Here is a 20696-nt window from a genome sequence, read left to right as displayed (position 1 = left end):
AAGAAGAGTCAGACTCCTAGACTGAGCTAGAAGAAGGCTTGGAGATACCAACCTACTGCTTCTCAAAATAGGGACTCAGACCTCCTACGTCAGAATCTCTGGGAAGTATGGCCCATCCAGCATGACCCAGCAGGCCAGCACTGGAGAGCTATCTGTCCCCCGCAATTTCTGGATGACAGAACAGAAGCCCAGAGAGGTTCAGTGGCCGGCCAGGATCATTTTCTAGTGCTGGAGCCAGTATATGTCAGAGCCAAGGTCTAGAATTCCAAGTTCACTGCCGTGTTCACTGCCGTGTGCACTCCGGCTGGCTTGGGTCTAATCCTCACGTGAACCCTTTAAATTAAACCTCCTTTAACCCTCCACACCCAAATCTGAAACCAAAATGAAGTGATAGGAGAAAGGGTTGCGCAAGGGGACTTGTGAAATAATTTAGGGATCCCAGAGGAAGACAGGTTTCCTGGCACACATAACCGGGGCCTCCTTCACCCAAATTTCTGTGAAAAGGGCTTTTCCTGACCATACTGAGACCTTTGCCCAAACAGGTAGGTGTAAGGAGTCCTACTGGAGTAAAGATCCTCTGTTATAGATACACTGATACAAATTTCAGCCAACTGTTTTATTGTTTTGGTAATAAGTGGCACATATACTTATATTTAAATAGCCACGCAGCGTCAAATATTCTTAAAGTAAGAGAGTGTAGATGCTTTTAGTAGAATGTTGGGAGATAGTCCTATCTATATTGACGCATTATTTATATCATTTGGAGGACAGCCATACAGTACGTATACAATGTGGTTGAGAAAGGGAAAGAAAGCAATCACTGGCAATTCCTGTTGGCATCAGTTCAAGGAGCAATATTTGCAGTTGCCAGCAGCAGGGGCTTCTGAGGGCTTTCTAGAGGCCAATGCTCAGATTCGGTGCTGGAACTCTGGGAGCCCAAAATTATTGGACATCGGCCAGCTCTGAATGGAAACTCGTGTGATGTGCTGTTTATTGTTTTGTGACTCTCTCTGCCACGCAAGGAAGCCATCAGGCACTGTCTCAATGACAGCTAGATGGCGCTAAGTCAGAGCGCCAAGCCCAGTTCTTCCCAGCTTGTGTCTGCCCTGAGACAGCTGGCTCTGTGTGACTTCATGCCTCTCAGCCACTCAGACACCGGGGGCCCTCCTGTGCTCTTCCCCGGGAATTTATGTGAGGACTGTAAAGAAGAGAAAGACATCAAACTTGCTTACTAAAGCAAGACACCCTTGAGACGCGCCTACCGCATTGCACGTTTTGGTTGCAGAAGGAGCAAGGGCCACTGTGGCATCCGGCAGGAATGAGCTCCCGAGTGTCAGCTGTGAGCTCAGTGTTGCGCTGGGCCTGGGACTTACCCTCCAGAGCCTTTCCTTGGAACTGACAACGCATTCCGCTCAGCGCAAGTTCCCGCTCCCTCCCACACTCTTCAAGTCAGTGTTTGCAAACTGTTCCCAAGTCTTGTTTTGTGTAAACAGCTAGAGACAAAAACACTTCGAGGTACTGATGGATAGTGGGAGTACCTGGCTTCTGTCCCAGCCCCAGGGAGCAGTCCTCAGCTGTCTTTCCTAGCCTGTTGGGGAGCTGGAGCACAGGGTCCCCGAAGCTCTGTCCAGATGCTCGAGTTTGCCGATTCTAAGTGGTGGCTGGGATGGCATACTTGGCAACACTGTCCTTAAAAAGCCATTCATTTAACCAGGTGACCCCAGTGCTGGACCCCCCCCCCTGCCCTGTAGTAAGTAACCCAAACCCCCATTTTTCTCCCATGCCTTTGGTCCCCATCCCTGACCCTTGCCACATATACTCTGACACAAATAGCATGACCCAGCCCTTAATGTGTGTCTCCAAGGATGAGTTGTAGTCCGTTCCCTTCCTTCCATATCCAACCTCATTTTCCACGGTTCCCTAGTCTAGCCGTGCAGTTGTGGCTGAAGCAAGGTATATAGGAGCAGACACTGAAACAATCCAGCTGCTAATCCCGAATTGGTTACATCGATTCCGCACGTGCTTGGGTTGGCTTCTCTCTCTTCAGCGTGACTTAGGAAATCTCAGAATGGAAGGTATCCCAGTAAAAATGGAGCAGGCCTGGCCAAGAGCTCTGGGGATGGGGGGACACTGATGTGGAGTCTCTCTGTGACTGGACAGAGGCGACACTGAGCCTGGACGGAGGCCAGAGCCCAGGCTTGGTGGACCCCAGGTAGGGCCAGCCCCACAGCTCTCCAGCTCTGCTGGTTTCTATGCTTAGGGATTCTATTTTTCCAAGAAGTGAGAGAACAGTGGCTGCGTCCCTGGTGGCTTTGATCCTGCTGCCTGTAGGCAGGGGTGGAGGGTGTGGGGAGGGCAGGATGAGACTTCTGTGTGGGTGAGTGCAGGGGGGTGGAGGGGGCAGGCTGAGACTCCGGTGCAGGCATGGGACCAAAGTGGGGCAGGACTGAATAGGCCTGCTGGGTGTGAACTGCACTGTGGTGTGCCTTGGCCCGGCTCCTGCTTCCCACCTCCTGTCCCTCAGCCTCTCCGTCTGCACCCCACAAATCTCCCATCCTCAGCGCTTCAAAAGAAAGGCTTAGAGGTGGGGCGCCTAGGTGGCTCAGTCAGTTGAGCATCTGCCTTCGGCTCAGGTCATGATCCCACGGTCTGGGATCGAGTCCCGCATCCGGCTCTCTGCTCGGCAGGGAGCCTGCTGCTCCCCCTACTTGTGTGCTCTCTCTCTCTATTTCTGTCAAATAGATAAATGAAATCGGATGGAAGGAAGGAAGGAAGGAAGGAAGGAAGTGAAAAAAGCCCGCCTGGAGGAAGTGGTATCAGCAGCAGCATCTAAATGGCCAGGAGCCATCTTGGATCCGAGAACCAAGGACCCCCAGGTTTCATTGCCAACAGAGGTGTAAGACAGACCAGGCCAAACCAGCTAGAGCCCAGCCCTCTGGGCGAAAGACCTTTGACCTCACTGCCATTTCCATTCCCAGGGCTCCTTCCTGGGTCAAAGGCCTGAGGCCAGTGCGTCCCTCCTCCCGTGTCCTCTCCTCTGTCTTCACTCGGTCATCTATGTAACAAACAGCTTCTTCCATAAACTGTGAAGGATACAAGTTGACGAGGACACAGTTCCTGACCTCCAGGGCTCAGTGTCTGATGGAAGAGATAGACAGTGAGACAATTGCGGTGAGGAGATAAGAACCAAGAGAGGCCTGCTGGAAGTACCGTGGGAATGCCGGCGAGGAGGGGCCAGGCTCTGCCTGGGGGTGGGGACGACCAGACAGCCCCGCCTCTAGAGCACCTCGCGGGTGCCCCAAAGCAGCCGGCTGCCAGGGTGAAAACTGATCAGGGATGTAAATAGTACACAGGCCCAGGGAGGAGGCACAGAGGCGAGCTGGCGCCTGTCAGCGGGCAGGAGGTCTCTTACTGATTTCCCCTTTATTTCCACCTGTACCCCCACCCGCCACCATCCCCTCTTCTGGCTGCGACTTGCACTTAGAAAGTCCCTGGGATTCTGGGCCATAATCTGAGGTCATTCTAGGTTTGCTTTCATAGAAGCCGCTTGCCTGGATCACAATAGGCAAGGGGCCCCTGAAACCTCTCTGGCAAGGCGCGCGAGGGATTTCTTCACTTACGGCACTTGTTCCGAATGGGCCATTGAACAAAGGTTATGTACAAAGAAACGCCTCACAGAATTACTGAAATGGCGAAAGTTAGAAGCAACCAAAATGTCCAAAAATAGGTGGATGGGAGCCTGATTAAATAACTTGTAGTATGTTGATAATGCAACTCGCTATGGACTAGGCTAAAGAAATGTTCTTGATGCAGGAAGTGGGACACAGGATTACTATGAACGCAAGTATGTTTTAAAAAGAGAGATCCGCGGAGCATCTGGGTGGCTCAGTGGGTTGGGCATCAGACTTGGTTTCTGCTCGGGTCATGACCTCATGGGTCCTGAGGTTGAGCCCCAAGACGAGCTCCACACTCAGCAGGGGTCTGCTCGAGGATTCTCTTCTTCTCCCCCTTCCCCAACTCATGCACTTTTGTGCACAGGTGCGCGCTCCCTTTTTTTTTTTCCTCTCTCTCTCTCACAAATAAATAAATTTAAAAAGAGAGAGGGAGAGAGAAAGAGAGAGATTTGCTTTAAAAAAAGATAAGAAGGAAATACACCAAAATGGTCATTGCTGTTATGAGCAATTTTTATTTGCCTTTATATTTTTCCTGTATTTTGCAAAGATTTCATAATGAGCGCCTTTTACTGTAAACTGAGTTAAAACCAAAATGAGGCAGTAGTGTTTAAAATGTGTATTGAGCATCGAGGGGGAAGTGACAAGGGCAGTGAGATATCTAGACGCCGTGTCTTCGGGGCTGCCTGTCCTGGAGAAGACACAGGAGCGCATGGTAACTTTCTTTAAATGGTTAAAAGACGCCCCACGGCTAATGGCGAAGTCTGGCTCTGTGATCCTCGAGAGGCCAGAGCTGCAAGCAGTGGATGAATGTGTCATCCTGTGGGTGTAGCTCAATAGAAGAAGAAGAAGCTATTCACCCAGGAGTTAACAACCTCCTGGCTCTATCCAGAGACCTCAAGTACCCCGGCCCCGGAACCAGCCTGCAACTGTAGAGAACGCCGAAGAAGGAAATGGATCACATAGCCTCTAAGGGGGGCCTTCCAGCTCTAGTGCTTTGAGGTTGTTTTCAGTGCAGACCCTTTGCAGCCATCCTAACCGTCACTTATCACCTGTTGATACAGACCTCTCGTCCGTCAACATCTGCTTCCCATCTCTCCACGTACACAGTCCAGCCACGGAGAGGATGGCAGCCCTTCCACCAGATATCCAGGTGGAAATGCACCGTCAGGAAGAGAAAAGGAGGGAAAACTGGAAGCAAGTTGATTTGTGGGTGCTGCTTTTTCCTTGTCATTGTTCAGGCAAGCCCAGCCCGTGACTCAGAATATGGAACTAGTCATTGGCCTCTTGACTCATCAGCACGTGTTGACTGCCCTTGTCGTGCTCAGGGCTCAGTAGTCATTGTGTGGGCAACACTGAGGGAATTGGGAAGTGCTGGCCCTCAGGTAGCTTGCCTACTTGCAGTTCAGAGCCACAGACAAGTGCGCAAAGAGCAGAGCTGAAGGGGGAAGGGCAAAGTGGGAGTGCAAGCAGCAGCCGGCCGTGAAGAAATGGCTCTAATTCTACTGAAGGTGACCAGGGGCTGGGGGGCTCCGAGGAAGACCTCACTGGGTGCAGAGTCGGGAAGATAAGTTGGAGCAGCAGAAGCCAGGCATTCTCGGCTGGAGCTGTCACATGCCCAAAGGCAAGCTGGCGTAAGGACGCACGACACTGTGGAGTGGTCAGAAGTTGCCAGCATGGAGGGTTGGTGGAGTTTGGGAAGAGGGCTGGAAAGACAGGTTGGAGCCAAGGCATGGAGTACGGGCTTGATTCGGAGGGGATGAGAGTCAGTGAGGGTTTCCAAGCCTGGGCGAGGTCTCCCTGCAGCAGCTGTAAGCACCATGGAGGAGGGACCCAAGAGACACTTGGTTCCAGAGTTCTAATAAGAGGCAACTGAAAAAGGTGACAGAGCTCTGAACCAGAACAGTCCTGGTGGTAACGGGAAGGAGGTCGAGGGCTCAAGAGATGTCCTGGAGACGGAGTTGGCTGAGCTGTACTTCTGGGAAGGACCAGAGGACAGAAGGGGGAGAAAAGGAAGGCATGAGAGGTGTTGAAGATGACAGTGGCCATACCTCTTGCAGACTCCACATTCCCGCTGTAACCCTGAGAGCTTCCGCAGGCTCTTCTTCCTGTCCCTAATAGCTCTGGCCGCTTAGGCCTGGGGACACTGGTGAGTCCCCGGGTTGTCCCTGCCTTAGTAACTGAGCCCATTTACTTGCAGCCCTGGCGCACGATCACAGTCTTGAGATGTTCTCCTTCGGGGAAACAGGTTTTTTTCCTTTCCGATCAGACCACCAGCTCCTCAGTGAAGGACCTGGCTGGCACCTGTCAAAACACCACATTGATTTGTGTGACTTGAAGTTCTTGACCAGTAACCCAACTCCTCCCTGTCCTCCCTGGCAGAGACCTCACTTCTGATGACCAGATCGTGCTGCTGAAGTCAAGTGCCATCGAGGTCATCATGTTGCGCTCCAACCAGTCCTTCATCATGGACGACATGTCCTGGACCTGTGGCAGCCAGGAATACAAGTACCACATCAGTGATGTAGCCAAAGGTACCTTCGGGCCCCAACTCCACCCAATCCAGCTCCCAGACTCTGTCTCCGCCCTTCCTGGGGTCATGGGCCCTGATCAGGTGCATCGGAGGGGGCTAGGCGGCAGGAGGGAGAGAAGGGTGAGAGGCAGGCCCAGGCAGGGCTGGAGGTGGGGCGGGGTGGTTTGGGTAGACGGCTCCTCAGTTCAGCCCACAGCATCTGGCCATCTCTCTCATAGCCGGACACAGCCTGGAGCTGATTGAGCCCCTCATCAAGTTCCAGGTGGGGCTGAAGAAGCTGAACTTGCACGAGGAGGAGCATGTCCTGCTCATGGCCATCTGCATTGTCTCCCCAGGTGTGGGGTCTAGCAGTGGGGAGCTTGGGGACCTGGGGCGGGGGGGACGTGAAGCACTAAGCGCAGCCGAGGGTCAGCAGGGCGATCTGGAGGGGGGAGGGGCAAAAGGGGAGAGAGAGACAAGGAAACACCCACTTTGCTGGGTTCACACAGCCCATGTGAAATGTGTAAGCTGAGAGGTCCTTCACTGCCTTTGGCCCTGAGACCATAGGTGGTTCACAGGTGGGACTCTGAGGAACCAGATAAATGGGGTTTCTCAGGCCGTAGACAGGTCTGGATGTTCCCAGTCCTCACGTTCTGCTCTTGGGTGAACTGGACTGAACTTTGCCAGCACCTGAGATCACCTGTGGGGTAGGGTAGAAAAACTTGGGGCTTAGAGATGCTTCCGCCTCCAAAGCTTACCTGACGCATTTTGGAGGCAGTGTGCTGTGACCCTGAGCTCTTCTGTCTGTTGGGGTGGGAAGAGAGAGAGGCCGAGAAGGCGGTTTTTGTGGTCCTGGGGATATTATACTGGTGATGAGGCCTAAGGGGGGCAGCCCTGCCTCCGCCTATGTTGAGGGAACAAGCAAATGGCCTCTGATCAGGGATGGGCTGGGAACCCACGGAAGGAACGTGGGCTCCTCCCCCACCCCGGCACAGCCAGCATTCACTCGTTCATGATTCCTACACTCAGCGATGACTTGTTGCGCACCTGCTGGGTCCTGGGCCCTGTTCTGGGCATTAGGATTCAGCAACAAACAAGACACAGACATTAAAGGAGGAGATGTTAAACAGTTACTATTTCATGACTAAGTTTAATGTGATGAAAGTTTAAAAATAAAGACGTGTCTGATACTAGAGCAGGGTATAATAGAAGGAGAGAACTTGATGCAGTCTGGAGAATGGAGGTAGGCGGTCCTCGGGAACGGCCCTCTTGAGGAAGGTCTTTTAAGCTGTTACCTGAAGGATCAGTAAGAGGCGAAGACACAAGAGCTGAGTTCCAGGCAGAGGGAACACAAATGTGAAGGCTGGAGGCCAGAGCGCACAGCACGTCGGGATACCGATAGACACATGGAGCACAGAGACGGAGGGAGAGAGTCGAGCTGGAGACGGGGCTGGATGGGGCCTGGGAGTCTTGACCAAAATTGCAAGGGAAGTCGTTGAGAGGCTTTAGGGAGGACTGTGGTGTCACAGGTCGCAGCCCTACAGGGGTGACCTAGGAGGATGCCGGCATTGGGCATCTGTCTGGGCGCGGGGGTTGTGGGGAGACGGAATGTTAAGGGACCTGGCTCAGAGCTGTGCCTTCTCCTCCTGTCTCCCTGTGCTTGCAGACCGTCCTGGGGTGCAGGACGCGGCGCTGGTGGAGGCCATCCAGGACCGCCTGTCGAACACGCTGCAGACCTACATCCGCTGCCGCCACCCGCCGCCGGGCAGCCACCTGCTCTACGCCAAGATGATCCAGAAGCTGGCCGACCTGCGCAGCCTCAATGAGGAGCACTCCAAGCAGTACCGCTGCCTCTCCTTCCAGCCCGAGTGCAGCATGAAGCTCACACCCCTCGTGCTGGAGGTGTTTGGCAATGAGATTTCCTGACCAGGGCGGCCTGCCCTGGCACCTGGGCGGGGCTGCTCCTCTGGGGCCTCGTGCCCTGGCCTGGGGCCGCCTGCTGCCCCGCAGACCTTCCCACCCCCTCCGGAGTTCAGCCCCTCCTCCTGCACCTCCCCTCCCCACCCAGCCCACCCTGTGTCCTGTCCAGCCTAACACCGGGTCTCCCTTTCCTGCCGGCCACAGGCTGCCCCCAGTCCCTTGAGACCTCAGTCACGAGGAGTTGCTGTTTATTTGATGAAGAAACTCAAGTGGGGGCAGAGGGCAGATGCGGAAGAGGGGCCTTGCCCAGGGATGGCCCTCCCGCTCCGAAAGTGGCTGCTGGCTGATGCCGAGGGAACAGGCAAGCGGGAGAAACACAGCCATTCCTCAGGGACAGAGACACCTGTACCTCCCCCCGCTCCAGGCCCGTTCGTCCAGAGCCAAGCGGGGACGTCCTTCCCCCTGCCCCACCATGATAATTAACTAGCCACTACGCCCACCCCTCTCGCCCCATCTCATCCTGCCGCCAGCCTGTGCTGTTTTGTCCCAGGGCAGTGTGCCACGATGGGGCCTTCTCCCTTTGCCTTCCCAGCCCTGGCCTGTCTAGGACGCTCACTGCCAAGGATGACCAAAAACATGGTGACAAAGGTCACAACTCCCCCCCTCACCCACCTCTGCTGGCCAAAGGGCACTCGCCTAACACCTCAGTGCCCACCTTCATCCCGTTGCTATGGTAACATTCTTCCTGGAAGTAGGTATGGTAGGTGGGCTTTTTCCCCAAGGCAGGGACCCCCTAGCCCAGAACCCACCCGCTGAGAGGCCCAAGGGGGGACAAGAGCGGGGCCCAGGAAGTGGGGGACGGGCAAACCCAGCCTCACAGGAGAGTGGTAGATGGTGGCCACAGCTGTCCCTGTCACCAAGCCCATGGCTCCTTGACCTGGATCTAAGAGGTTGGTGGAGGCCAGAGCTCTCCTTCCAATGATCTAGGTGGCAAGAGTGAATCACCCCCAGGTTGCAGAGAAATGCCCAGCAGCACCCTCATCCTCACCCTGCCTCCCTCACCTCCCACTCAGAAGAGAGAGAACCAGTGGCCGTGGGTGCTGGAGGGGCCTCACCCTAGGATGGTCAAGGGCGGTCCTGAGATGGACACATGCTCCCAAAGTCCCCACGGTCTGGGGAAGCAGTGCCCCTCCACCTACCCGCAGCGCCGCCTCTTTTCCACCTGGCAAGGTGGGATGGAAGAGAAGAACGGCAGACCCCAACAGCCCAGGCCATGCCCTCCCGGGGGCCCATCTGGGTGTAGCTCCAAGACTGCCGTCCCCCAGAACCCAGGAGCTAGTGCTCCAACACCTCGCCGCGGCCGGAGGGAGAGCGGGCTGGCCTTGCATGGCTAGGCCGAGAGAGCATCTAGGGGTGAAGACATGTGGGGCTGGTTCCCTTCTTATTCTCACTCCACCCGCCCAAATTCAAAAGGGATGGGGGGCACTTAACTTCAGACTCCGTTTGCCCTTCCATAGGCGGCCGAACCCAGGAGGTGGGAGCTCTTACTGCTTCCTCTGGGGTGGTGTCCCCGGGAGAGTGAGTTGTAGGTGTGTGGGACCATGCGGAGGGGCTCCCTCCAGGAGTCAGAGAGGGTCCCTCAGATCATTGCTTGAGTTTGGGGAACGCGGCTGCCTTCGGTGGTGTTTCTTCTGGTGGAGAAACCGCTGGCAGCCACATTTCGCACGGCACAGTACCCTCGCATGGCTGAGGCTGCCGTTTCTGAGCTGGGAGTTGTTTCAGAATCAGACTCCGTTTTGTACCATTCTAACGTAGCAGGCAGTAGGCACCACTGATGAGGAGATATTTATGGGGGAAACTTACATTGTAAACGAATGCTATACATCAGTTATTGTTATTGTCCTTGCTGTTATTTCACAAATGAGGGAGAGGCCCCTGCTGGATTTTAGCTGCAGAAGACATCGGTCTAGCATGCTAGTCGGGTAGGGGAGTTAAAGAAATCGCTACACTAGTTCAACTCCCTTGCTAAAGAAAACCTGACCTTTGGAGGAGGGTGTGGTCCCCCAAGCTCAGACGGCTAGTTGGAAAGAGCTCCAGGGATGCGCCTGGTCTGTGAACTCCCGGGCCAGTGCTGTATTCAGTGCACCACACTTGAGCTCAGACCCCGTTTCCCGCCTCCCCTGAAGGCTGCCCTAGTCCCGCAGGGGAGGGTCTGGATTTTAGACAGCGAATCTAGATCCTGGATCCCCTGCGTTCCTTCCCTGAGTTGTCACCCTGCTGACCCATCAGGAGGGGGAGGGGGGACACCTCAGCCTGTGTCTCAATGTGAATCAGACCCCCTCCCCGATGTGGCCCTGGCCGGATGGGGTCTCTGCCTCAGCTCTGTATAATGCTGTTGCCTTATCAATAAAGTGCATTTGTCTTTGTAATGTTTCCACCTTCCCAGTTCTCCCTCTGGCCCTCCCTTCTCCAGGGCACCCCACTGGACACCCTGGAAACACCAGCTCAGCCCTGGGGCCCACGACACCAGCTCACTACCAAAGAGAAGGCTAGGAGTTGGGGAGGAAAAGACGGGAGGAAAAGCGAGGTTTCCCAGGAAGTCGGGGCCTCCCAATAGAGAAGGCTGGAATGTAAGACAGATACGGGGAAAGGAATAAAGGAGCAAAAGAAGTCTTTACAGANNTCCTGCTGAGTGATTTCCACAGAGAATAACAAGTTGCCAGAAATTTGTCAAATAAACAAATGAAGGAAGCTTTGCGTATGGTGTAAAATTAGCTTACACTTACGTAGCACTTACTTCGGGCAAGTATCGCTGTAAATAAGTGCATTATGCAAACCAGCTTGCTCTACCCTTACGTGGGCCCCAGGGGCGCTGGGCCACTAGGAACCCCCTGACGGAGGGGAGGGGTAATTTGCCCGAAGCCCCCCTGGTGGGAAGTGACAGAGATGGGACTTGAACCCTTGGCAGCTGGCTCCGGAAGCCATCGGTTAACGGCTGCACTACTCTGCTTCCAACTGAGTTGAGGACCCCAACAAATGCCAGATAATCTTGTCCGCTCTCTGCCGCGGAGGATGTAAGGGGGTTCCCGCTCCCCAAGTAGGCCGGTGGTGGGTCAAACAGTGCTCTGTTCGCAGAAAGCTTGGGTCACACGTGTTGGGTCCAGAGAACCTCAGGAATGAGAAGCGGGCCACTGTTGACAAGAACGTGCCTCGTATTTGAAATGCTGTGACTCAGAGAATCGCAAATGCGTCCTGTGCCTAAATGGACTCCCAAGGGACCCGAGGAGCTGACGCACCCCACTCCGTTCCCCCTAGGAAGTGAGGTGTATGATAAAGGCTTCACGCCAAATGCAGCAAAGGAAAAGACCCAGCCAAAGACACAGCGCCGCGCTCTGTGAACGGGGAAATCGTGCGCGACCGGTGCATTTATTTGAGGGTAAGTCGGTTAGTCTGGAAACCCGTAGATGTGATTTACTTTAATTTTTCAGAAGTAGCTGTAAATGGGGCACCTGGGTGGCTCACTTGAGTTAAGTGTCTGCCTTCGGCTCAGGTCATGATCCCAGGGTCCTGTGATCGAGCCCCACGTCGGGCTCCCTGCCCTGCCCGGGAGTCTGCTTCTCTCCTAGCTTTGCCTTCCGCTCCCACGGCTTGTGCTCTCTCTGTCTCTCTGTCAAATAAATAAAATCTTAAAAAAAGAAGGAGAAGAAGAAGCTGTAAAGATTTCAGAGAAAGGCTACAGTGTGTCACCACGAGATGGGATGGTAGTAGAAGAATCGGGGATAGAGCCCAAGGGCTATTTTGTCATGAAAGATGAATGGGCTTCCAGAAGGAAATCAACAGCTTGCATAAATGCGCATGTCTCTGGCTGGAGGAGTGTGAAGAGGAAGGTCTTGAAAACCCTTAGGAGGATCTGATTTAGCATTTTATGGACAATCTAGAAGAATACAGAATCTCCAAGGCTGCGTGTGACCATAAACCGAGAGGAAGGCACCCCCAAAAGACCTTAGGGTTAGGATAAAGCGATGTGAAGTTTTCCTGTTGCAAGCTTTGGTTCTATACCCGTGCTGTTCCATACCGTAGCCACGGGTGACTATTAAAGTTGAAATTCATTAGAAGTAAATAAAAGTAAACATTTAGCTCTTCAGTGGCGCTGGCCACATCTCCAGGGCTCGCTAGCCCCAGGGCTACGGGAATGGACAGTCCAGACTAAGAACATTTCCCTCGCTGCACGAAACGCTATTGGACGGTGCTGGTCCCCACAAGGTGTTCTTATCTGGTACCAGTCGTGGCTGATAGGCTCTGTTGATCTGTTGGGCAGGCAGCCCCTATACTAAACTCTAGCTTTTCATAGAAGCTACAAAGGACACATCCTCCCTTTACACCAGGCAAGGCTGTAACTGGGCTGCTGTGAACAGGTCTGCTCCTTAAAGGAGTCAAAAAGGAAAAATACAGGCCGAGGGGTTGATAGCTCAGAGCTTTATGCGGTGTAAATAGGTCAGCAGTGTGCCGGGAAATAGGGGTTCCTCCAGGGCTGGGGGCAGGCAGACAGGGCCGTCTGGAGTGGCGAGGGCCCGCGGTGGCCGGTCGGTGTCTCCTGCTTCAGCGGGGGCTCCTCAGAGGCTGTCTGCAGGGCGGGGTCAGTCTCCCAGCACGGCCCAGGGGAGGTCTCATCCCACCCGTGTCCTGTGGGGGATCAGTACTCAGGGTAGGCAAGAAGCCCGTGAGGCTCCTGGGCCAGTCTGTGCACAGGGGGATGAGAAGCGGTGGCTGCTGGTGGGGTCCCTGCTTGTAATCTCCATATTCGGATGGGCCAGATAGGATATGTGAGCGAGAGCGTGCCTGGTCGGGTGCCCAGGTAGCTGACTCTGAAATGCAGAGAGAAGTACCTAGAGCTTATTGAAGGGAGGTCTCAGGATCACCAGCTTCAGAGACAGGGAAGCAAGTGGGTCAGGGAGAGGGAGAGGTCGGGCTGCGGCGTGATCTCAACCACAGTCTCAGCTAACTTGGATGGGGAGTTCTGAAACTGATGACCCTTCACGTGGCCCCAAGATGAGATGAGGAAACGTTTTTTTTCCCCTTGCATCAGCAAGTCATTGGATGCAGGCGGTCTGAAGGAAGAGAGTGTGACCTTGACAGGACCTTGAGCTGGGTGGCTCTTTTCAGCCAAGGGCTGGTGGGGCTGGGGGGGTGGCGGGAGGGGCAGGGTTTTCTTCACAGTTTGTATAACCAGACTGGGCCTTTCAGCGTGGGCTGCTCTGCCTGGGGGAGGGGCCAGACGGCTTCCAGGCCCTGCCCTTTGGCTCCTGGAGGGGGACCCCAAAATTTCCTGGAGCCCCTTCCAGAGGAGGGTGTTCCCGGCCTCTTCCCAGCTAGGGACGCTCTAGTGCTTTTTTCCTAAATCATCTTGAACTTCACCACTAGGTGGTGCTACTGCCCTACCGGGACAGGCTTGAGCGACTTGCTCTGTCTCCTGCTCCCGCCTCTATCTCCGCGAAGGCTGCTGAGATCCAGCCAGGTCCTGACTCCCTGCTGCTGGAGGCACCTGGTGCTGTTTCTTCTCACACCAGGGACCAAGCAGGAGGGCCAAGGGACCTGCTCTCTGGCTTCCCAGGCTGTCTCTGGAAACACAGCCCCGGGGGGAGAATCTGACACACCTTAGCCAAGCGCCCCCCAAGACGGAGCTCTTATGCCTCTGGACACCCCGCATGCTGGCTCCAGGTTCCCTCCGAGGTCCAGCCTGCTTGCGCAGTCCTTCAGTGCGTCGGAGCACAAGCCCCGAGCTCCGTGCGGGGGCTGCAGAGGTGAGTAAGACAATCACTGCCCCCAAGAAAGGCGCAGTCCAAGAGGAGAAGACAGACCTACAAACAGAGCACCCCCAGCTGCACAAGCAGAAGCCACCAAGTAGACGGCAAGTAGGTCACTCAGTGCCATAAACGGATGGGTCACCATCCTGGCTCTGCGGGAACTTGGGCAATTTACTTAACGTTTTTGAGCCTCAGAATCTTCATCTATAGAATGGCAGCAACACAGTGCCTACTCTGGGTTTGCTGTAGCGATACAATCCGTGTAAAAGACGTATCAGAGTCTCTGGACGTAGCCGTGACTCAGAAACGCCGGGCAGCATCGTAATGGGGCTTGAGAGTAGAGGGTCAAGTAAGTTTTCATTAGGAGTTGACATTGCTCCTGTCCTCTGACCACTCATCCTCGATGAGCCCTCTGGGGGCTCACGCCATTGGGTCTCCTTGGTCCCCCGTCCAGACCTCAGCCTCAGGCCCCAGGGCTCCTGCTCCGCAAATAGCTGTTAGAGCTGGGGCAGGGCGTCGTTGTGCCATCTGGCCACCAGGGGGCAGGTGTGCAACTGAATAAGCCCAGACCAGCCCCCACTTACACAGCCGTCTGGGCAGAGAGGTGAGGGAGAGGTGGGAGGCTAGGCACATAAATCGGAAACACATGGAACTCTAGATAATACTGTCCCCAACTTCTTCCAGTTATGCTCTTTATCAGTGTCTGCTCCTGTAGCGAGGTGCATCAGCCGCCACGATCCAGTCTGTCCGCCTCTCACGTGTCACTGTCCAGACATTGAAACTCAAGACCCCGCTGAGTCCAGCCGCCAGCAGCTCTCTGACGGTGTGCGTGCACCTTGGTGGCCTGTCTCCACACCGGTGGTTCTCAATGCTTTGGTCTTCGGACCCCCTTACACTATTAAACATAAGGACCCCAAAGAGCTTTTATGAGTGTGAGATCATGTCTATCAATATTGGCCATTTTGGAAATTTAAATTGAGACATTTTAAAACTATTTATTAAATTTTTAAAAAAGAAAAATAATGAATGTAAGTTAACATAAATAACACGTTTTTTATTAAAAATAAACTTTTTCTGGGTGCACCTGGGTGGCTCAGTTGGTTAAGGGTCCACCTCTTGGTTTTGGCTCAGGTTGTGATCCGAGCCCCTCCTGTGACTCTGAGCTCAGCCCCTCCCCCTACTGTGTGCTCTGTCTCTAAAATAAATAAATCTTTAGAAATAAATAAGTACCCTTTTTCCAAAGCAAAACAATTTAGTGACAAGACAGCATTGTTTCACAGTTTGGCGAATCTCTTTAAGGTCTGGCTCAATGGAAGGCGGCTGGAGTCTCATATCTGGCTCTGCATTCGCCTGTTAGGATAGCACACATCACGGAACTTCTGGAAAACGCCTCTGTACACAGTGAAGGAATGAGACTGAAAAGGCAAACCATGCCTTAGTTTTATGATGAAGTAGTTTTGACCTTGTGAGGCCCCTGCATGGGGCTCGGAGTCCCACAGCGATCTCGGACTACACTCTGAGACCCACACTGTCCGTGTGTCTATGTGGTGGTTTCCTGGGCCTGACATCCTCGATCCCCCAGTTTTCTCGACTGGGCCAACTCCGACTACTCCTGCCATTGCCAGCTCAGGTTCATGCCTTTCCCAAAGTCTTCCGGAACGTCACTGTGCTGTCCCAGTGTGCCCTCTCTTGGGTAGAAGCGCGGGGTCCCCCTATTGTAGAACGAAGTGTCCGTTGTGTGCATTGTAAGTTTCTGTTTTGCCTTTGGGGCTCCCTCCAGACTGGAATAAAGGAGGGATTCCACAAATGTTGGACTAAATGGACGAATGAATGAACGCGGAGCAATGTACTACCCACTTCTGTGAGCCTCCAAAGGATCTGGTCTTCACCATAGATGTCAAGTGAAAAAAAATAATCTGCTTGGGTCCCTGCTAGAAAATGAAATGCAAACGGCCTTATGCAAATTTAAACACCTTCCCTTGAACTTTGGAAACTGAGAAGTTAAGTCCCTGTGGCTTCAGAACCCACATGCTCACTAAGTACCTCTCCCTAAAGCATCTGCCACATCGCCCTCATTCCGCATGTGGACGCTTTGTTTTTGGACCGAAATGCAGAACTTAGCATTTATCTCGATTCCGATTTATCTGACTTGATTTATCCCACACCGTAGCCTGCTCAGATCCTTGGAATCCTCATTTTGTCATTCAATATTCTGACCATCTCCCTGGTTATATATCTTCCCAAACTTAGGTCTGCAAACCACGTACAGAGTTGACTGAGACCGAGCCAAAGGCTATGCCCTCCTGCGGCTTGACATTAGCGCACTGACCAGAAACACTTTGGTTCAGTTGTTCCCTGGGAGCAAGGGGAGGGGGTGGGCAATGAGACATGTCTCGGGAAAAGAGAATAGTTGGAAAGACCCAGGCATCCACAGGAACTGGGGGCACTTGTCAATGCTTCCACAGCCCAGCCCTCCCCGGGACTCAGCAGTCTCACCTAAGCCTGAACAGACTCTTCCAGAATTAGACCAGATCGGTGCCCTGGATCAGGGATCCAGCGATATCTGATACAGAGAATGCAGGGAGAGATGGAGCAAGTATCACATTCCCAGCTGGATTGTTCTGCAAATTCTTTCTGAGCTGGACTCAAGGAAGAAAGGCATAGTCTCCTAGGAGCTGGCTCCGAGGAGAGGAAGGCTGGAGGCAGTGGGCGGAACGCTCCTTAGGCGTCCTTCCTGATGGAGAGTGGAGAAGCCAGTCCAGCAGCTCACATTTAGCTTCACGAGGCCTCCCCACTGCCCTTTGCACTGATGCTCAGAATCCTACAGGGCTTCTAGAAAGGCCGGGGCCACTCTGACCCAACCCCATCTAATTAAAAAGCCTGCCTGTGAGCACCTGTGGCAGCAGGCGTGGAGCGAGGGCCGGGAGAGGGCTGGCGTCTGACTGTGTCTGTGCCTGGCTCCTCTTTTTCCATTCCGCTACCGGGACGGCCGGGTAGATCAAGCCGCCCATTGGAAAGGGACTGGCAACCCAGGTCAGCTCAGCGCGGGTCGGGAGGACTGTGAGCTCCCGGTTCAGAGTGCCTGGAAAATCCCTTCCTAGTGTCCCCTCCGTTTCCTCCAGCCACCCCCAGCCCCACCCGCAGCTTCTGGGGTTTAAATTTCTTTCCCTCTCCCAGCCTGGAGCCCCAGGGGAGCAGCCTGGAGGGGCCGGTGGAGCCGCTGGTATTAGAGTGGGGATGGGGAGAAATGATAAAGGGGATGGGAGAGGAGCCAGCCCCACTTCCTCTCTGATAGGACCCCACCCCGGAGGCTCCCTGCCTTCCGCTGTGTTTACGGGGAGGCCTTGAGGCGGTGGAGGAGTGGAGAGGGGAAGGGAACGCTGTCAGTAGGCAGAATACCGGGGGCCTTTGGAGAGGACCCATGCTTGGTGGTTAGTTCATTCCTCGAGCAAACGCTTACCCAGTGCCTCCTACCCTGGACCAGCACAGTGCTAGGCTAAGAGGGCCGCGTAGACAGCGGGAGCCCAGGTGCTCTCCCGCCCCCTCTCCCACCATTCCTGGCCGGACGGAAGCAGCCAGGCTAGTGAGGAAGAGCATGGACTTCAAAAGTAGCTTCTTCTGCCTTGGGGGGAATGACTTGAGGTCTCTGGGCCTCGGTTTCCTCACCTGTGCATGGTGACGCCTACGGAGGGAGTTGTGAAGGCGGAGTGAATGAGTACTTGGCGCTCAGAGACCTGCTGGGCGTAGCAAGTGCTTGGTAACCATTGCCCTTTATTATTAGAATTCTCATCGCCATCTGGGGACCCTCTCCTCTAAGCGGATATCCTTTCCATATAGGGAGCACCACCCCCTCAACAGCACACATGGCCAAGGCCAGGCTGGAGGAGCGGAAGCTGGAGCTCGCAGGGTCAGCTCTTGCGGGGGACGAAGCTGGCACCCCACGGTGCTCACAGCCCTGCTCCCACCCCAGCTTCGCACCTGCGGCTGTCTGGAGCCGAGCCCCCCAAGGCAGGAGGAGCTGGGGGTGGAGCGCCGGTTGACCATGCCTGGCCTGAGGGTCGTCTGTTCCAGACCAGGGCTCGGCTCCACCCCATTATCTCCTCCCGCAAACCTCCTCCACCCATCAACCCCCAACCGAGATTATAGACCCCCAACTGTCTCCAACTGCTCTGATTCAGGGATAAGGCTGGACCCTTGTCCTCGCGGCTCCACACACCCCCTGGCCACCCCCACCTCTGTCCCAGGGTGGGGGCAGGCTGCCTGTTGTCTGGCTCCCGGGGAGCTGGGAGTCAGGTGTGCCCAGTGGGGAGAGATCTAAAGTCTCCCTCGGTCTTCCTCTTGGCCCAGGGCTGTTCTGTCTTTCCTGTCTCTGCCGTTCTGGGGCTCTCGGCTGCTCTGGCAGTTTCTGCCTCTCTCAGGCTGCTCTTCCCCCACCCCCAGAGCACACCTGGCTCCTCACATCAGATAACCCAACCACAGCAGCTCCCCTCACCCCCACTCAGCTTCCAGTAGCCCCCTCCTCGCCCCTTGCCCTCTTCCTCCCCCCTTCCTCCCCTGCCTCCCCCACCTCATAGTTCCCTGACTCACCTAGATTCCGGGGTGGGGGTGGGAGTGGGGGTGGGAGGGCAACAAAGCTTTAAGGCCCTACTGGTAATGAAGGTATTGACAACTCTTTCTACCCCTCCAACACATTCTCTCTGTCTCTCTGTCTCTCCGTCTCTCTGTCTCTCCGTCTCTCTGTCTCTCTGTCTCTGGCTCTCTCTCTTTCTCTCTCTCTCACACACACACACACACACACACACACTGTGGAAACTCTATACCCCTGTGCCCTGTAGGAAACAGAGTAGGGGGAGGGACCCAGGGACCAGCCTTGAGGCATGAGGAAAATCCAGCCTGAGGAAGTGAGGGGGTGGTGGTTGGGGGAGGCTGCCTCTGGGGCTGGGGGCTCCACAGCTTCTAGGCCAAGAGAAACTTCTTCCCTTTTCCAGGGCTTCCTGTTTGTGAGCAGTCACCTCCAGTCCTAACACCGCAGGCCTTCCCAGCAGGGCCTCCCTCGGGCCAGGTTCTGGGCTGGCGAAGCGGGTGCATTGGTGCATTCCATCTGGGCCATTCGCAGCCCCTGCCTCCCGCTCCCAGGTAAAGGCCGAGGAGGGAGGAGCTGGGGTGGGCTTGCCATGGAGGAAGAGGCGCTGAGACTGGGGGGTGCGGCCAGAGCTGGTAAGACCCCGTGGAAAGGGGAGCAGTGGCACACGGGGGCACTGGGCCAGTGCACTGGGAGCTGGGGATGGAGGTTTTCATGCCTCTTGACAACAAGTGAATCATAGGCAAATTATGTGGAAATGATGGCATAAATAAAGATGTGTTATTTCAAGGCCCCAGTGTGTCAGTGTAGGAAGAGAGCGGAGGGGGAGGAACAGCAGGCCAGCCGGGCCGGATGGTGCCCGTAGGTGGGGCCCAGGTACAGTTCCTGTGGGGGGCTGTGGAGGTGATGGCCCACTCCCATCTCCTGTCACCTTCGGGGAAACATGAACCAGTAGGTGCCAACCACAGCCCACCAGCTCCTCCCCCCGGGGCAGAGCTGTCTTCATATCCCCCAAGCTCCTTGGTGATCCCCCAACCCTCCCCTCCCCTCCCTGGGCCACAGCTACCCGCACACACTCTTCCCTTTCCCCAGGACCTGCTCTGGACTGGCCTGGGTCCTGTCCTCTGCGGTCTGTCCCTCCGTGCCCAGGACAAGGTCTTGGCCCCATCCGTGGCACAGGAGCCCGTGACGCTCCAGGAGCTTGGAACCCAGACAGGGAATCTGGGCTTTTCCCATCGGGAGAGGGCTGAGTTAATGCCGCAGTGACAGCACCTGGCTCGTGCCCAGAGCCCCGTAAAGAAACCAGGTGGACGAATGAACTCGTGACCTCCAGAAGGTGCCCAGGGCCCTCCTTGTAGCCCAGCCTAGGCTTCCGATGGACCTTCCTCCCCACTCTTCACAGCCCTTCACAATGTGGACAACCCTTAAATGGCTAAAAAAACAGGTACATTCATACCACCCTACATGATAGTACCTACTGCACGTTTCCTCTCGATCTTTTCCTCTATGCCCGTGTCGGGTCGTTTTTTTTTTTAATACCGTTGCCATCACAGTGCATACACAAATCGATACTGTCCTGTGATGCTGTGTTGCATTCGTAAACATCTTTAGAACAGCCTCGTAATTTTCTATTAAGTGGAAATATAATTTGCTTCACAATTTTCCAGTTGTAGGTGTTCAAATTGTTTTTAACTTTCCGTATTCTACAGAGTTCAGGGGTGAACATCGTTATGCACGCATTCCACTCCCCCTCCTGAATTTCGGCTGTAGAAATCTAGTTTAGGGTACATTGGGTGGTGTAAAAAGGGCGAGAACATTTTATAGATCTTACTATCTATTGCCAAGTGGATTTCAAACATGTAAATTTCGCCACACTCTCACTAATGTTGGAAAACAGCATCTAGGGGCGCCTGGGTGGCTCAGCTCAGTCGTTAAGCGTCTGCCCTCGGCTCAGGGCGTGATCCTGGTGTTCTGGGATCGAGCCCCACATCAGGCTCCTCTGCTGGGAGCCTGCTTCTTCCTCTCCTGCTCCCCCTGCTTGTGTTCCCTCTCTCGCTGGCTGTCTCTCTCTGTCAAATAAATAAACAAAATCTTAAAGAAAAGAAGAGAAGAAAACAGCATCTACTGTCATCTTATTTTAATTGGCATTACCTTGATGGCGATCGAGCTAAACATTCCCCCACCTCACCTACCAGCAGTATCTCCTC

The 20696-nt window shown here is 54.6% G+C and overlaps 1 protein-coding gene across 1 annotated transcript in view; it reads left to right on the top strand.

Annotated features, from left to right (window-relative positions):
• Positions 1-10080, top strand: part of VDR (vitamin D receptor) — a 54868-nt gene extending 44788 nt beyond the window's left edge. Inside the window, exons 8-10 of the mRNA XM_040642381.1 lie at positions 6054-6205; positions 6423-6539; positions 7850-10080. Coding sequence (XP_040498315.1) covers positions 6054-6205; positions 6423-6539; positions 7850-8109 — 529 coding nt within the window. The 3' untranslated portion in view covers positions 8110-10080. The remainder of the gene's footprint in view (positions 1-6053; positions 6206-6422; positions 6540-7849) is intronic.
• Positions 10081-20696: the final 10616 nt, after the last annotated feature.

This window comes from Ursus maritimus, unplaced genomic scaffold, assembly GCF_017311325.1.
Source record: "Ursus maritimus isolate PB19 unplaced genomic scaffold, ASM1731132v1 scaffold_26, whole genome shotgun sequence".
In the NCBI taxonomy this organism is placed as follows: Eukaryota; Metazoa; Chordata; class Mammalia; order Carnivora; family Ursidae; genus Ursus; species Ursus maritimus.
The sequence above is the reverse complement of the archived record's forward strand: the minus strand, read 5'-3'. Positions and strand labels throughout refer to the sequence as shown.